Raw genomic sequence first — 15,345 nt, 5'->3', positions numbered from 1 at the left:
GGCGGACTGACAACTCATGGGGCCCCCGGGCAATAGGGGATCATGGGGCCCCTGTGTCCTTGCCCAAACTCAAAAAAGCCTATGAAAAAGGTACCAGGGGCATCTCATGGGGCCCCCTACTGACCCCGGGCCCTCGTTTCCAAATGGTTAGTCTACCCCTGATCTTTAGCCAAAACTTTTTTTATATTTGGTGGTGGGGGGGGGGGCAGAGGGGTTGGGTAGTTTTGGGGTTTTTTGCTTCTAGTTCAGGTTTATGTTTCTTTGATGTCTGTGTTCCCATTGAGAGATTCCTCTTTACCTTTTGCTGCTGGAATAAAATGTCGCCTTTCCCATCACTTTTTGTCATAGCTACCATGCTTAGAATTTGCTAGTATTGTTGGATTATGTGACAGGTTCAGTTAGTGTTGTTGGATTATGTGACAGGTTCAGTTAGTGTTGTTGGATTATGTGACAGGTTCAGTTAGTATTGTTGGATTATGTGACAGGTTCAGTTAGTATTGCTGGATTATGTGACAGGTTCAGTTAGGATTGTTGGATTATGTGACAGGTTCAGTTAGTGTTGTTGGATTATGTGACAGGTTCAGTTAGGATTGTTGGATTATGTGACAGGTTCCGTTAGGATTGTTGGATTATGTGACAGGTTCAGTTAGGGTTGTTGGATTATGTGACAGGTTCAGTTAGGATTGTTGGATTATGTGACACGTTCAGTTAGGATTGTTGGATTATGTGACGGTTCAGTTAGGATTGTTGGATTATGTGACAGGTTCAGTTAGTGTTGTTGGATTATGTGACAGGTTCAGTTAGGATTGTTGGATTATGTGACGGTTCAGTTAGTATTGTTGGATTATGTGACAGGTTCAGTTAGGATTGTTGGATTATGTGACAGGTTCAGTTAGTATTTGATTATGTGACAGGTTCAGTTAGTATTGTTGGATTATGTGACAGGTTCAGTTAGTATTGTTGGATTATGTGACAGGTTCAGTTAGGATTGTTGGATTATGTGACAGGTTCAGTTAGGATTGTTGGATTATGTGACACGTTCAGTTAGGATTGTTGGATTATGTGACAGGTTCAGTTATTATTTGATTATGTGACAGGTTCAGTTAGTATTGGATTATGTGACAGGTTCAGTTAGTATTGTTGGATTATGTGACAGGTTCAGTTAGTATTGTTGGATTATGTGACAGGTTCAGTTAGGGTTGTTGGATTATGTGACAGGTTCAGTTAGGATTGTTGGATTATGTGACGGTTCAGTTAGGATTGTTGGATTATGTGACGGTTCAGTTAGTATTGTTGGATTATGTGACAGGTTCAGTTAGTGTTGTTGGATTATGTGACAGGTTCAGTTAGGATTGTTGGATTATGTGACAGGTTCAGTTAGTGTTGTTGGATTATGTGACGGTTCAGTTAGGATTGTTGGATTATGTGACAGGTTCCGTTAGTATTTGATTATGTGACAGGTTCAGCTTAATGTCAGATTTGAATATTTCTAACGGGGGGGGGGGGGGGGGTGGAAATCGTGGCCTTTAGAAAAGTGGATTCTTACAGATGAACATTATTTTTCTGTAATTGGAAAATCTTGGCGAATGAGAATATAAGCAAGGTCCCTTTTAGAAGCCTAGAGAGATGTGTATGCACTAGGCCAGGGGTGTCAAACTCCATTTCATCATGGGCCGCATCAGCATTATGGTTGCCCTCAAGGGGGGGTTGCATCTGTAAAACAAGATGTCCAGAGCACCTCACCCCCCACATCAGACTTTAAAAGCACCCTCATCAGTAGAAATCAAGAGTTACCCACCCTCTCTTATGGCACAGTGCACCCCCTTGCCTTGTCCGGGAAGAATCTGAGGGTGGAGCTGGGAAGCAGAAAGTGTCTGGAGGAGGACCAGAGGAGGGCTGGAGTCAGTTGCTGCAGTCTGCAGAATTCTGATACAAGGGGAGGCGTAGATGAGAGGGCGCTGCTGATGCACAGAAAGGTGCAGGATCTGTAGAAGTTCTCTCCTCCTCTCTGCTGCTGAGACAAGGTGGGGGTGCAGCCTGGGGGCGGGTGATGTTGCCGCAACTGGGGGAGAGGTTTGAGGGCCACATGAAATGTGTTTGACACATGTGCACTAGGACATACAGGAATTGCACACCATAAATCATTCACAAGCACTATCCATGCTATGTTAGATGTTGGAATTTATCGTTCGCTTTATTTAAAATTATTAAAGTAGTATTAAGTTAAAAAGCAAACATTTTATTATATTGAAGCTTACCAGCTCAGAGATGTGATGGCTGTATTAGTTTCCTTTTTTAGGCTTTCTTTTTCTATTTTCATCTGGTGATCCAGACAGAATATTTGGTTTGTTGTTTTTCAAAAGCACAGGTTCTCCAGCAGAATATATCAGTTTACATGGCTGAGATAAACCATTTAACACAGACGGGTGATTAAATGATCGGCTTTTATTTATTCATGTAAAACCTTTTATTCCAAAATGAAAAAAAAACCTGTTTGCTGTAACTGATTATAAAGTGTGAGTGGGAGTTTGGCTTCAGTTTTGCTAGTAGGCTCAACAGACAGCAGCATTGTCAGTTGCACACTGTTCTCCTTCATCCAGAGTGGTGTCTTACTAATACAGGAAGTGTATTACTGGGCAAATCACCAGGGGAAAACAAAGGGAAAAAAGCCAAATAAAAGAAAACGGATGCAGCCACCACATCTAATGGTTCGTAAGCTGCAATATATTAAATTTTTGGTTTAATACCATTTTAATTATGTGCATTTTGATGTCCGTTTTCAGCACAAGGAAACCCAGGGAGTTCTACATAAATTTTAACTGGCACATTTGTGTCAGTGGTGACTCCTTCCCTCATGAACTCTCTCTTTAGTTTCAATTAGATAGCTCGTGCCTCAGAGCAGGCAGTTCTGCTGCACTGTTTAGCTAACCAATAGTGCTCTGGGAATCCTTTGTCGGCTGCTAAATGTTTATTTGTAACCAAAAGTTGTGCACATGTAATAGAGTGCAAGCTGTTAGACTTCATGTACACAGCAGTACATTGTGCGGAGCCTGCGTAATGACTTGCAACGTATCTTCCAAATGCAAACGGTGTGTGTTAAGAGCATACATCAGTGTATATATGACTGCTTTACACAAACCCCGACACACAACCGCAGCCTCTTCTACTGCATCTCACTGGCCAGATGTATGTGGCAACAGTGTAACCATGAAACATCTGTGGGGCATACTCAAACGGAAGGTGGAGGAGCGCAAAGGTCTCTGACATCCACCAGCTCCGGGATGTCATCATGGAGGAGTAGAAGAGGATCCAGTGGCAACCTGTGAAGCTCTGGAGAGCTCCATGCCCAAGATGGTTAAGGCAGTGCTGGAAAATAATGGTGGCCACACAAAATATTGACACTTTGGACCCAATTTGGACATTGTCACTTAGGGGTGTGCTCACTTTTGTTGCCAGCAGTTTAGACATTAATGGCTGTGTGTTGAGTTATTTTGAGGGGACAGCAAATTTACATGTTATACAAGATGTACACTGACTACGTCACATTGTAGCAAAGTGTCATTTCTTCAGTGTTGTCACTGAAAAGATATAATATTTACAAATATGTGAGGAGTGGACTCACTTCTGTGAGATACTCTGTATGTGTGTGTGTGTGTGTATAAATATATATATATATATATATATATATATATATATATATATATATATAGATAATGTATTTATTTTTAATATACTAAGTGGTTTCCATCTATTTTTTTAATTGTTGCATCGTATTTACTGTGCTTGCATTACTGTTGCATTTTGTATTTTCAAATGTGAAAGCTCAGCCCTAAAGACATGTCTTTTCTTTTTTAGAACACATCATATTCGGGGTATGATCCAAGTGGCTGGTCTTGTGCAGGTCACTCCAGACCTCCTTATCCCCCCAATTACACAGTTGGAGGACAGGTATGTTCTTACCTGTTATCTGTAGTAGCACAAAGGGGGCCAATCTCTTCTCTATATCGTATATTTGAATGGAGGATCTTTTATACAAGCCATGGGGTAGGGACCCCATTTTTAGTTTATCGGGGTTTGCTTGTAGAAGACAAAATATATGTTGTGGGGTTTTTTAAATATAGATTTAAAATATGATAAGTGTAGTGGTTTGTTTTTGTTTTTTTGTCTTTAACAGGGTATGGAGCACTATGCCAATGGCTCCTATGGACCAGCCTATGGTCAGTCTGCAATGAACCCTCCTTATCCTAGCCTTCACCCACCAAATCCCTATTATCCACCACCACCACCACCACCTCCTCCTCCTCCTCCTCCCTCACAGCCTCATTATACTGTTGATCCTTACAAACAACAAGCTGGTGCACCGCAAGCCCCTCCACATTGGGGTTATGCTCAACAGCCTCCTCAATATCCACAATACTCCGCTCCTCCGGTGAGTAATGATTGCCTTTTTCTAGACTGACATTGGTATGTGTAAGTCATTATGCATGACTGGATAAATCCAGGAAATAAGTTGGCGAATGCATCCAAAATGTTTTGTTCTTTTTCTGTTATGGTCATTAAAACAAGCATTTCTTGGTATCTTGGAAATATCTTTTGCATGAACCAGCTGCTTTGTGAATTCTGTATAGATTTGTTCATCTAAGAAGCAATTAATGCTGAACTCAAGGAAAACCTCTACATACAGATGAACTGTATACATTATTAGAGAGTTTATTCACCTGCACAACCAGGTGGTTTGTACCGCGGTCACTGTTGCAGTTAGTAATATGGCCTGCTGATTGGACAGGAAAGGAGCAGACTGGGTCTTCCTCTACCCCCTGCTCTTGTCACATTGTTCCTTGTCAGCACTTTTGCAAGCAGCACACCTAGTGGTCTCTCTATTTTTATCTCTCAATCTCTGAATGTGACTGCAACTGTACAGGGGATTGCATAAGGCTGATATAAAGTCAACTATACATACATAATATTCAAATATTGGAGCTGTTTTACCTGCTGTAGGATTTGTATTTCTGTCCACCCATTCCTAAGATTTATACAGCTCTGTCATACAGCACAGCCCTTCCTAGAAAGGGAAGGAATCTTTTACCTGTTCTAGCCACCTCCATCTCCTGTCACTGTTCCATCCCTGTCTCAGCTGCAGCACTGCTCCTTTCACTTTCTGCTTTTACTGGAAACTACCGGAGACACTGAAAGCATGTGGGAGCCATAGTCTGCTGTCAGTCAAAGGAGGGAGCAGGAGTGTGGCTTATTGGTGCTGTGTGCGACTATAGATGTACACAGCCTGGCACAGGAGCGTGAACATGGTGGCTCCCACGTCAACACCGGGCCAATTCTGACAATTCTCAGATATATGTAAAAATCAAATTTTTTTTGGTAGAAAATTGATTAGAATTTTTTTTTCCAGTGGCCTTAGAGCAGGGGTCTCCAAACTTTCTAAACAACGGGCCAGTTTACTGTCCTTCAGACTTTAGGAGGACTGGACTGTGGCCATTGGGAGCAGAAAAGGTCCCAACGTCTGATGGCAAAAACAATGCCCCAACATTGGTGTCATTCGGATGAATTGTGCCTCGTCATTGGGAGAAATTGTGCCCCTTGCATTTGTGTCAGTGGGGGGGGGGGGGATTATGCCACATTGTTGGTGTTAGTGGATGAAATAGTCCCCCGAGGGCCTGATGAAAGCAAGCAAAGGGATGCATCTGGCCCCTGGACCACAGTTTGGAGACCACTGCCCTAGAGAATAATATGGTGGGTGTTGCAATTTTTCCTGTCCCACGGTATTTGTGCAGCGGTTTTTCAAATGCATTTTTTGGGGAAAAAATTACACTTTCTTCAATTTTATTGCACACAAGCACTATAGAAACTATTTTTTGGGGAAAATATAAAAGAGGTTACCTATAGATACCTAACATGTCACTCTTTAAAACTGCATACGCCCTTGGAGCGACGTCAAACTACGGTTCCTGAATATCTCCTTTGGTGATGCTTTAAAGGCTCGGGGTTTTTTACCTTCATGCATTCACAGCCAGTGAGCCAATGAGGAGAGAGGGCCGGGCTGAGTTTCGGCTCTGTGTGGGAATGGACATGCAGAGCAGGTTGCCCCCATAGCAAACTGCTTTCTCTGGGGGCACTACGGAGGAGCGAGGGGCCTGGAGTGCCAACAGGGCACCCGAGAAGAGGAGGATTGGGTGTACCCGCTCCCCAAAGGTGCCAATCCTTAATGGGGAGCAGGGGGACCAGTCGTTAAAGCAGAACTTCCCCTTTTGGGTGGAGCTCACCTTTAAGTGACTTTGAATTGAAGCAGATGACCAACCAGACAACCTTGGATGTCGCAGCTGCTGAATATGATAGTTGGCAGCACAGATTCCTCCATCTACACTGTTTAGCATGGCTGGGGCAATCGATTAAATTGAGATAAATCTATGTGTGTATGGCTAGCCTTACCCATACCTCTTGTTTCAGTGATAACTAAACAGCTCATCCACTCCCTCATCATATCACGACTCGACTACTGCAACTTCCTCCTCACTGGCCTGCCTCGCCGCTGGCTATCCCCGCTTCAGTCGATCCTGAATACGGCTGCCAGACTCATTCACCTTTCCAACCGCTCCGTCTCCGCCACCCCTCTCTGCCAATCCCTCCACTGGCTTCCGATTGCGCAACGGATCAAATTCAAAATCCTAACACTAACGTACAAAGCTGTCCACCATACTGCCCCGAACTACATCACTGACCTAATATCCAAGTACCACCCAACATGCACACTCCGCTCCTCACAAGACCTCCTCTCTAGTTCCCTGGTCTCCTCCTCCCATGCCTGCCTCCAGGACTTCTCCAGTGTGTCACCCATCCTCTGGAACTCCCTGCCCCAACCCATCACATTATCACCTACTGTCCTCTCCTTTAGGCGCACCCTGAAAACCCATCTCTTCAGGGAAGCCTACCCCACCCCCTGCTAACCTGCCAACCTCCTCCACTCTTCCTACCACTCCATCCCCCACAGCTATCTCCTCCTGTACCACCATCCCCTCCCTCCTAGATTGTAAGCTCAAAAGAGCAGGGCCCTCAATCCCCTCATGTTTTGCATTGTATCGGTATTGTTCTGTCACATGTTCTGTCCCCCTTTGTAATGTACAGCGCTGAGTGAACTATCGGCGCTTTATAAATACTGTATAATAATAATAACCCTAACATTCCGGGTTTCCTCTCACTTTTCTGTTTCAGTGATGGGGAATTTCTCCAGTGGGGACACACAGTGATAAAAACTTAACAAAGGCTCCAATCCTTCCCAAATAGATCTAAAACTAAAAAAAATATCTTTACCTACAAATCGTGACCTGGGAAAGCCCGAGATCACTAACCAGCTGCATATTAAAAAAACAAAACAAAAACTTTTTTTACTTGTCAAGTTGCTTTACCTGACGTCGTATGCAGATTGAAGCTCATTCTTCTGATCTGCAGATAAATCAAACGCCATGTCAGAAGGTTGTATTTTGACAGTAGCTGCTAGTACAGTCTGAGAATTGCTGGCAAATGCAAGGAGTAGGGGAGCAGCAGTGGGGCAGAAGATCAGAGGGCCACTCTTTCGTTGGAAGTCTCCCTACTGTCAGAATACAATAACTTGGGGAAGGATTCCCCCATCCACAGAGTGTGTGGATGGGATGAATCAGGTAATTTTTTTTTTTTTTCATTCAACCTGATTGAAAGAGAAAAATGACTAATGTATGGGCTGCCTTCATTCCAGTTTGATTTGAACAGACGACTTAATTAAAAGCTTTCTTTCCAACAGGTTCTAGGAAAAACATAAGTGCCATTGACCAGTGCTAACTACTTGTATTGCCAGAGAAAACGCATGCAAGACTGGGCAGAGCTTATCTTGTACTTGATTGTAATGAACATGGAGATGTAACACTGAAGAATTCTACTTATTTATATTGCATTAGTAAATGTGGTAAATTATAGCAAGGCATCGTGTTTTCCAGGGAATGCCTCAACAGAGTCCACAAAATGACAACTGGAACATGTATGGAGCCCACAACCCATACCAGTGGCCCCCGGCAGCCCCTCCTCCACACAACCCAAACAGCGGCCATTATATGGCTGGTGGCAGACCACAATGGACAGGAGGAGATGTACCGCCAGGAGTCTATGATATGAAGGTAAGCAGCCATGTTCAGAAAGCTTTATATGTTTATCTTCACCTGTAGAAAAACTACATGTATCATGTCCTACCAGTCAGCCAGCGATCTTCTCATATTGATGTTCTAAGAATCTGTCTTCTCAAACTATTTGTAGTCTTTTTACTGCATACCATCATCACCCTTTCTTTCCAGAAGGCAAATGCCATTTCTGCTATCTAGACTCAGCATCTGCTTTCTGGATGCTGGTGTTGGTTTAGTGATGACACTGGACACAGCAGATTACTATTACCGGATATCATGTGATCGCTGTGATTGGTCAGAGCGATCACATGATACCTATTATTATTATTATTATTATACAGGATTTATATAGTGCCAACAATTTGTGCAGCGCTTTACAGTATAAAGGGGGCAATACAATTACAATACAGTTCAATACAGAAGGAATGGAAGGGCCCTGCTCCTGGAGCTTACAATCTAAAGGGAAGGGGAGGTGGTACAAAAGGTAATAGCTGCGGGGGATGATCTGATGGAGGTGACTCAAGTACAGCTTGTGGGCGGAGGTGGGGTAGGCTTCACTGAATAAATGCATTTTTCAAGGATCGCCTAAAGGCAGACAGGGTAGGAACTGACCAGACATACTGGGGCGGGCAGTTCTAGAGGATGGGAGAGGCTCTGGAGGCGAGCATGGGAGGAGGTAACAAGGGAACTGGAGAGCAGGATGTAAACAAACTATTCTGAATGGATTTCCATTCATGAACAGCTTGCTGAAGGTTGTGATCTGTAATTGGCCCGCAGCAATCACATGGTACCTGGCTACCACGTACCATGTGATTAGCTGTAGCCAATCACAGATCACAACCATAAGCAAGCTGTTCATGAATGTTAACCCATTCACAACAGCTAAAACTGTTTCTTATAAAGTGATCATCACTGCATAAGCAATAACAGTGTAAAAGGAAAAAAAAGTCCCTGATCACAACCCCTCTCCATTAGTGCAGTGTCACTCTGGTGATGGTGAACTACTCTGACGAAAGTATGTAAAAATAAATAAATTTGTATATATCATTTTTTTTTTTAAATACTGTCACCAGTCAGTATCCCTGATCACTGCCACACTATTCATATGATGACGCTGTACTACACAGGTGACTGTATGTAAACAAAAAAAAAAAACACAATTTATTCATTTTTCCCAAAAATTGTAAAAAAAAAAAAAATTACAACTTAAAAAAAAAACTCACCATGTCTCTTACTAAATACCTTGGGCTGTCTACTTTTCAAAAAGGGGTCATTCGGTGGGTATTTGTACTGCCCTGGCATTTTGGGGCCTAAAGAAATTAGATCAGCCGCCAGTACATCAGGATTGATCAATATATATGTGTGTGTGTGTGTGTGTGTATGTATATATGTATATATATATATATATATATATATATATATATATATATATATATACACACACACCATAGTTTGTAGACATTATAACTTTCACACAAACCTTCATTATACACTTATTGGGATTTTTTTTTTTTTTTTTTACCAAAGACATGTAGCAGAATGCATTTTGGCCTTAATTTTAAAAAGAAATTTGATTTAATTAGATAAGTTTTATAACCGGAAGTAGAAAAATATAGTTTTTCTAAATTTTTGATCTTTTCATTTTATATAGCAAAAAATAAACCACCCAGTAGCTCTATTTTGTGTGAAAAAAAATTATATAAATTTAATTTGCGTACAGTGTTGCATGACGGCACAATTGCCTGTTTAAAGTAGCACAGTGCTGAATAGCAAAAAAATGGCCCGCTCATAAAGGGGGTAAAACCTTCCAGAGCTCGAGTGATTAAAATAAAAATCGAATCTGAAATGGAATGTAACCACCACATCTAAAGACTAAAGAATATTTTTGTTATTAGGGCTAGATTCCCTTTAACACCTACACAGCCATAATTATCATTTCAGCTGAGAGACTAGCACGTGTCAGGAGTTGTCTAGCAACCATTAAACGGTGGATAATCCTTGTGCAGAATGTGATGTTTATTTGCTTAGATGTTCAAAGTATCTGTCTGACCAAACACTTCTCATGGGAGTGACGTAGCCACCCCTCCTACAATGGCCCCGTCCTGCTTTCAGAACTTCCCAAGGAGTGATGACATTGCTCAATGACTCATCTTTATTTCTGTGTATTGCTGACGTAAGCGTTTGGTCAGACATTTATCCGACAATAGATACAGTACACTCTGTATGATCTGGAGCATCAGGATTCTACAAAATGGGTGGATCACGCTATTGCATCCCCCCCCCATATGTCTCATCCTTGGGTTTCAAATAACTTGAGATAATATGGCTAATTACACACATCTCACGAAAGCTCACCGATTGAGTAACATCCTGTAATACCCCTTCATTTCCAGGCAATATTATGTTTTTCACTGCTGTCATAGTCTGACAATTGTCATGTAATGCTATATCCAAATGAATTTTACATTATTTTGCGGATTTCCAGCCGTTTTTGTGTTTATTAAAAGTCTGCAGCTACAAAAACTGTAACTGCTGACTTTGAAGGCTCCATGTACACTGCAGCTGATAAACTCACGTTTAGGAGCTTTTCTGCGTTTTTTTTTTTTTTCCCAGCAGCCCCTGAACTCTCTTTAATGTTTTTCTATGTGTTTATGTACACATCGTCGCTTACAGTCATTTACAGGCAGTTGAGTTTACAGCCGTTTTTTTTTAACACAGAAAACTTGCGTTCAGCAGTCGATTTTATCAGCATTTCAAACGCAAAACGCTTGCAAACGCGGCAAAGCATTTGAAAATTTTTTTTAACGCTTCCAGTTCCCGATGCTGTCCAGAGCCTTTTTTCATCATGAAAAATGCATGCAAAGCATTTTTAAGGTACTCAGATGAACAAAACACTGAACACAGGATGTTCCTACCAAGCTTGTCACACATTGTAATGACCAATTCACACCTCAGACCTCTCCCACCCTTGGAAACAAAAGATGTGTGAATGGTCATTAACATCTCAATTTCCTCATGCAGACCCCCTGCCCGGTGGCCTTAATGACTCACTCCACCACTATGTTGCTTACAGTCATTTACAGGCAGTTGAGTTTACAGTCATTTTTTTTAATGCACCAAACTTGCGTTCAGGAGTAGATTTTATCAGCGTTTCAAACGAATGTAAACACGGCTAACTGCGTTTATAAGCATTTGCATTTGGAAACATTTTTTAACTCTTCCATTTCTAGATGTTATCCAGAGACTTTTTTCATCATGAAAAATGCATGCAAAGCCTTTTCCCGGTACTCAAATGGACCTGGTACACCATACTTTGAGGTTTTGCATGATAGAAAATATGTTAGACACTGCTGCAATAATGTCTGCACAGAAATGAGCTGGAACACATCCAAACACCACAAAAAAAAAAAAGACAGCTAATCTCAGCAAATACTGCTCTTTCTGCTCTCTCTATTTCTCTCAAAATGTCTGAAATAGTTAATTTTTTACTGTTTTTTCAGTGCATTCTGGGCATTTTGGAAGGTCTCCTGAGATTATCTTTAAAAAACGAATCTAAACGCAAATGCTCATAAACACGGTATATAAACGTGGCTTAACCTACGTTTTCCAGAAGTCAGTTTCCATCATTCATAAGTGTCCCGTATACATGGAACCTAATAACCACACACGTACCTGTCCCAGGGTCCAGCGATGTGGTCACCCGCAACATCCCTTCTCTCTCCTCGGCGCTGACTTCTCAACTGTGGGGACCAGGCTGTGACAACTTGCGGCTTCACAGCCGGGCACCCACTGCGCATGCACAAGTTGCGCTGCGCATCCTGATTGGTTTGGCTGTCTTGTGGGACCTGTGAAGGTTCCCAGGAGACTGCGGGAAGAAGGAAGGGGCCAAACTTCTGATTCACTTCACCGTGGAAAACTGAGCCGGAAGTGGGAGCGGGTAGCTGTCAAAACCAGGTAGCCTACTCCCCCCTCCCCCCCCCCAAAAGGTGCCAAATATGGCAGTGGAGGGGGAGGAGGCAAATAAGTGTAGCTTCCACTTTTGGGTGGAACCCCGTTTTAATTGTACACTACAGAACACATGGCTTATATTGATAAACCATAGGTTATATGTAGCCTTTGTGTGATTGGTCACTGGCAAAAAAACTTGTTCAGGTCACCCACAGAGCACACCATGTAGCCCCGGGACTATCTAGCAGGTTCCAGATCAGTTGCTCTCAGCAGGGGTGTGGAATTTTTTGAAAAAACTACTTGTCCAGGGACCCAATCGGGGTCCCAGTCTATTTGCCCCTCATGACAATCTACTTGTCCTGTTAATAAAAAAATAACTTTTAACCAAAACCGTATTTAACCACTTCAATACCGGGCACTTTTACCCCCTTCCTACCCAGACCAATTTTCAGCTTTCAGCACTGTCGCACTTTGAATGATTATTGCGTGGTCATGCAACACTGTCTGTACCCATAAAAAAAATTTATAATTTTTTTCACACAAATAGAGTTTTCGTTTGGTGGTATTTAATCACCACTTTTTTTTTTTTTAAATAAACAAAAAAACCTGACACTTTAAAAAAAAAAAAAAAAAAACTTTCATTTTTCTTCGTTTTTGTTATACCTTTTGCAAATAAATAAAATTTCTTCATAAATTTAGGTCAAAATGTTTTCTGCTACATTTCTTTGGTGAAAATACCCCAAATTTGTGTATATTATTTAGTCTGTAGGAAAGTTAGAGTCCACAAACCATGGTGTATGTATATCTGACAATCGATCAATCAATGTACTAACGGCCAATCTAATTTCTTGAGGCCTGAAAGCGCCAGCATAGTACAAATACAATTACCCGTTTTTGAAAAATACAGTCCAAGGTATTTCGTAAGAGGCATGGTGAGTTTTTTTGGAAGTTGTAATTTTTTTTTTTTGTTACGATTTTTTGGAAAATGTAAAAATTAAAAAAAAAAAATTACATCTTTTTTTTTTTCTTTTTACATATTGTCACCAGTCCAGTACAGAATGATTATATAACTGGTGTGTCGGTGTTCATGGAAACTGACTGGTGACAGTATGTAAAAAAAGAATAATTTTATTTATATATATATATTTTTTTTTTAATTTTTCTATTTTTTTATTACATTATTTTTTCTTTTTTTTACAATTACTGTACTACACTGAATGCAATGCACTGCATTACATTATTTCCCGGCCTCGATAGCTGGGAAATCTGTCAACAGGGACCCGGAAGTGACCTCATAAAGTCACTTCTGGGTCAGGACAAGAAGAGTAGGTCAGGACAAGTTCGCTCCCGTCCCTCCCCTCTACACACTGGCACCTGCTGAACTGGTCCTGGGCCCACAGATGGGCAACCGGAGCCCGGGAGACCTAGTGGGCAGGACGGAGGTACACGGGGGTGTGGAGACTGGCACTATGGGCTGTGTGGCAGTAATCGGTGGCAGCGCTGCCACCTGAATGCTTCCGCCAGACAGGTGAACCCTGCTGTAGGTTTAAAAAAAACTACCTGCTCAGCGCCCAGAACTACATGTCCCGGGCGGCAGGCGATACAAATTAAACATCCCTGTCTCAGTATGTACCTTGAGAATTGTACCCTGACCCCACTCTGTTGGGACAGCCTGTACAGGGCTGTCTTAATGCATGGGCACCTCTGGGCACTGCCCAGGGGCCCCAGGTGCATGGGGGCCCCATGAAAATCTTGTCTTACATCACATTTGCCAACTGTCCCAGATTTGCCAGGACAGTCGCACCTTTTTATTAAGTACTGTCCCTCCTGATCCCAGTACTGTGCCCTCCTGACTCCCCCTGTACTGTGCCTGTCTGCCTCCCCCCACCCCCCATACTGTGCCTTTTGTGTTTGATTAGTCTTCAATTTATGGTATGTTTTCTTATTGTTTAAAATCAATTTTTTTGAAAGTACAAATAAATATACATTTAATTCTATGAACGGTTTATACTTTCTTTAGAGTAGGTGCGTAAATTGGAGCAGGCTGGTAGGGACCCCAGTGCCTTACTTTGCCCAGGGGCCCATGATATTAAGACTGCCCTGAGCATGTTATGTTAATTTTAGGTACTGAATCCTGTGTTAGGTGCTTGAATTGGCACGTGGTGCGACATGTGTAGTTCGGTGTAGGGTGCTATACAGGTCCAAGACCGTGGTCCATCTCTATGGTTCCCAGACCCTGAAGATTCCTTCAGGAATATGCCCACCATGATGGGTGAAGCTGCACTTCTTACAGACCCAGTGTTGGTAATAAGACAGGGTCTACCTGGAGGTTTACATCAGCTTGTGGCTCTTATTAACAGCGCATAGCACACTATGCAGTTTACTGCAGAGGATTGGGGAGTTACCCATTGTGCCATCCCCTGCCATTTTGTCTGTAACGAGTCTTGGGATGAGTACTTTTACATTTTGATGTTTTTTCTCCTCCTATCTAGGCTTAGCCTCGGAAGGAGGTTACTGCTTTACGCATCCTTATTGGCATGTTCACACCTGCTTTTTCCGCCAAAAAAACACACACACAGCATGTTGCTGCATTCCTGCTTCCATCTTCTACAAAGACACTGAATAATGACCAGCACCTGGGTTATAGTGGCTCCATCTTTGTAGACATGCAAAACCCCATTAGGTCTTCACTCCATAACCATGAGTACTCCGTTGGGGATCCCTTCACTTATTTATTTATTACAGGTACTTCTATAGTGCCGTCAATTTACGCAGCACTTTACATATATATTGTACATTCACATCAGTCCCTAACCCTCAAGGGGTGTACAATCTAAAGCCGGGGCGTACAATCTAAAGCAGGGGCATACAACCTAAATCCAACACAACAAACACTTTACTTCTGCGCTAGGAAAGGACTCCGTAGACCCAATAGGAATGTTCTGGGATTTTCTGGAATATGCACTGCTTGCTGCCCTCAAAAGACCGGGGTGGTCCAAATACACTGGATACAAATGGAGAAACAGAAAAATGGCGCACCGACATAGTGCATTATCATTTAAAATAATTTAATTGACACAACCTCTTCCTCAGAGCCTCTGAGAAAGAGGTTGTGTCCTCGAAACGCGTTAGCCAGTTGGTCATCCAGGGTTCCATCGTATGGACTCAGATGTTGTTTGGATCATACATCTTGTTCAGTTTGACATGCCTGTGTTGTTATGTCCATTGTGAGTATGAT

The 15,345-nt window shown here is 42.2% G+C and overlaps 1 protein-coding gene across 1 annotated transcript in view; it reads left to right on the top strand.

The window, feature by feature from the left end:
- Positions 1-15,345, top strand: part of BAG4 (BAG cochaperone 4) — a 32,929-nt gene that overhangs the window by 12,820 nt on the left and 4,764 nt on the right. The window contains exons 2-4 of the mRNA XM_089661288.1: positions 3,856-3,948; positions 4,175-4,429; positions 7,980-8,156. Coding sequence (XP_089517414.1) covers positions 3,856-3,948; positions 4,175-4,429; positions 7,980-8,156 — 525 coding nt within the window. The remainder of the gene's footprint in view (positions 1-3,855; positions 3,949-4,174; positions 4,430-7,979; positions 8,157-15,345) is intronic.

Source organism: Staurois parvus, unplaced genomic scaffold (genome assembly GCF_062004578.1).
Source record: "Staurois parvus isolate SC_StPar_1 unplaced genomic scaffold, SC_StPar_1.0 ptg001328l, whole genome shotgun sequence".
NCBI lineage: Eukaryota > Metazoa > Chordata > Amphibia > Anura > Ranidae > Staurois > Staurois parvus.
This window is presented reverse-complemented; position numbering and strand designations above follow the sequence as displayed.